Source organism: Trypanosoma melophagium (assembly GCF_022059095.1).
Source record: "Trypanosoma melophagium isolate St. Kilda chromosome Unknown ctg41segment0, whole genome shotgun sequence".
NCBI classification, from domain to species: Eukaryota; Euglenozoa; class Kinetoplastea; order Trypanosomatida; family Trypanosomatidae; genus Trypanosoma; species Trypanosoma melophagium.
Genome location: NW_027125181.1, coordinates 25,001 through 27,500, shown reverse-complemented (window position 1 = coordinate 27,500; position 2,500 = coordinate 25,001). Strand labels below are relative to the sequence as shown.

The 2,500-nt window shown below is 51.0% G+C and overlaps 1 protein-coding gene across 1 annotated transcript in view; it reads right to left on the bottom strand.

Moving 5' to 3' along the window:
• Positions 1-46: 46 nt before the first annotated feature.
• The window catches only part of LSM04_002921 (uncharacterized protein), a gene marked incomplete at both ends in the record, with an annotated part of 2,947 nt that continues 493 nt past the window's right edge, over positions 47-2,500 (bottom strand). Inside the window, 2 exons of the mRNA XM_067330045.1 lie at positions 47-1,595; positions 1,654-2,500. The exon at positions 1,654-2,500 is cut by the window's right edge and continues 493 nt beyond it. Coding sequence (XP_067187656.1) covers positions 47-1,595; positions 1,654-2,500 — 2,396 coding nt within the window. The remainder of the gene's footprint in view (positions 1,596-1,653) is intronic.

The following is a 2,500-nucleotide window of genomic DNA, read 5'->3' as shown; positions in this document are numbered from 1 at the left end:
CGCGTCATTGCGCCCGAGCCGTGGGCAGCACACACACAACCGTGGGTCAAGGGCATCCGAGAAAACCTCGTCTTGAACATGCAACGCACGCCCCACGTCCCTCCAGGATTGTAGCTGAACACTGGCGATGGGGTGCGCGGCATGCAAGGGGAACCCCTAAAGAAGAGAACCGCCTTTCAACGAGGACTGCCACGCACAGAAAACGGCAATTACCACACGAGCACCTTCCCCCATAAGGACACTTCCCCCATAAGAACACCTTCCCCCATAAGAACACCTTCCCCATAAGAACACCTTCCCCAAACTTCCCCATAAGAACACCTTCCCCCATAAGAACACCTTCCCCCATAAGAACACCTTCCCCCACAAGAACACCTTCCCCACAAGAACACCTTCCCCCACAAGAACACCTTCCCCCATAAGAACACCTTCCCCCCATAAGAACACCTTCCCCCATAAGAACACCTTCCCCCATAAGAACACCTTCCCCCATAAGAACACCTTCCCCATAAGAACACCTTCCCCATAAGAACACCTTCCCCATAAAACACTTTCCCCATAAGAACACCTTCCCCACAAGAACACCTTCCCCATAAGAACACCTTCCCCCATAAGAACACCTTCCCCCATAAGAACACCTTCCCCCCCATAAGAACACCTTCCCCCATAAGAACACCTTCCCCCATAAGAACACCTTCCCCCATAAGAACACCTTCCCCCATAAGAACACCTTCCCCCATAAGAACACCTTCCCCCATAAGAACACCTTCCCCCATAAGAACACCTTCCCCCATAAGAACACCTTCCCCCCATAAGAACACTTCCCCCACCTTCCCCCATAAGAACACCTTCCCCATAAGAACACCTTCCCCCATAAGAACACTTTCCCCCATAAGAACACCTTCCCCCATAAGAACACCTTCCCCATAAGAACACCTTCCCCCATAAGAACACCTTCCCCCATAAGAACACCTTCCCCCATAAGAACACCTTCCCCCATAAGAACACCTTCCCCCATAAGAACACCTTCCCCCCATAAGAACACCTTCCCCCATAAGAACACCTTCCCCCATAAGAACACCTTCCCCACACCTTCCCCCACAAGAACACCTTCCCCATAAGAACACCTTCCCCCACAAGAACACCTTCCCCATAAGAACACCTTCCCCCCATAAGAACACCTTCCCCCATAAGAACACTTTCTCCCCATAAGAACACCTTCCCCCATAAGAACACCTTCCCCCCATAAGAACACCTTCCCCCATAAGAACACCTTCCCCCATAAGAACACCTTCCCCACAAGAACACCTTCCCCCATAAGAACACCTTCCCCCACAAGAACACCTTCCCCCATAAGAACACCTTCCCCCACAAGAACACCTTCCCCCATAAGAACACCTTCCCCATAAGAACACCTTCCCCCATAAGAACACCTTCCCCCATAAGAACACCTTCCCCCATACAAGAACACCTTCCCCCATAAGAACACCTTCCCCATAAGAACACCTTCCCCCACAAGAACACCTTCCCCCATAAGAACACCTTCCCCCACAAGAACACCTTCCCCCATAAGAACACCTTCCCCACAAGAACACCTTCCCCATAAGACACAAGAACACCTTCCCCCACAAGAACACCTTCCCCCATAAGAACACTTTCCCCATAAGAACACCTTCCCCCATAAGAACACCTTCCCCCATAAGAACACCTTTCCCCACCATAAGAACACCTTCCCCCATAAGAACACCTTCCCCCATAAGAACACCTTCCCCCATAAGAACACCTTCCCCATAAGAACACTTTCCCCCACAAGAACACCTTCCCCCATAAGAACACCTTCCCCATACAAGAACACCTTCCCCCATAAGAACACCTTCCCCCATAAGAACACTTTCTCCCCATAAGAACACTTCCCCCATAAGAACACCTTCCCCCATAAGAACACCTTCCCCCATAAGAACACCTTCCCCCATAAGAACACCTTCCCCCATAAGAACACCTTCCCCACAAGAACACCTTCCCCATAAGAACAAAGAACACCTTCCCCATAAGAACACCCAAGAACACCTTCCCCCACAAGAACACCTTCCCCCATAAGAACACCTTCCCCATAAGAACACCTTCCCCATAAGAACACCTTCCCCCACAAGAACACCTTCCCCATAAGAACACCTTCCCCCCACAAGAACACCTTCCCCCATAAGAACACCTTCCCCCATAAGAACACCTTCCCCCATAAGAACACCTTCCCCCCAACAAGAACACCTTCCCCATAAGAACACCTTCCCCCATAAGAACACCTTCCCCACCAAAGAACACCTTCCCCCACAAGAACACTTTCCCCACAAAGAACACCTTCCCCACAAGAACACCTTCCCCCATAAGAACACCTTCCCCATCACAAGAACACCTTCCCCCATAAGAACACCTTCCCCCACAAGAACACCTTCCCCACAAGAACACCTTCCCCCATAAGAACACTTCCCCCATAAGAACACCT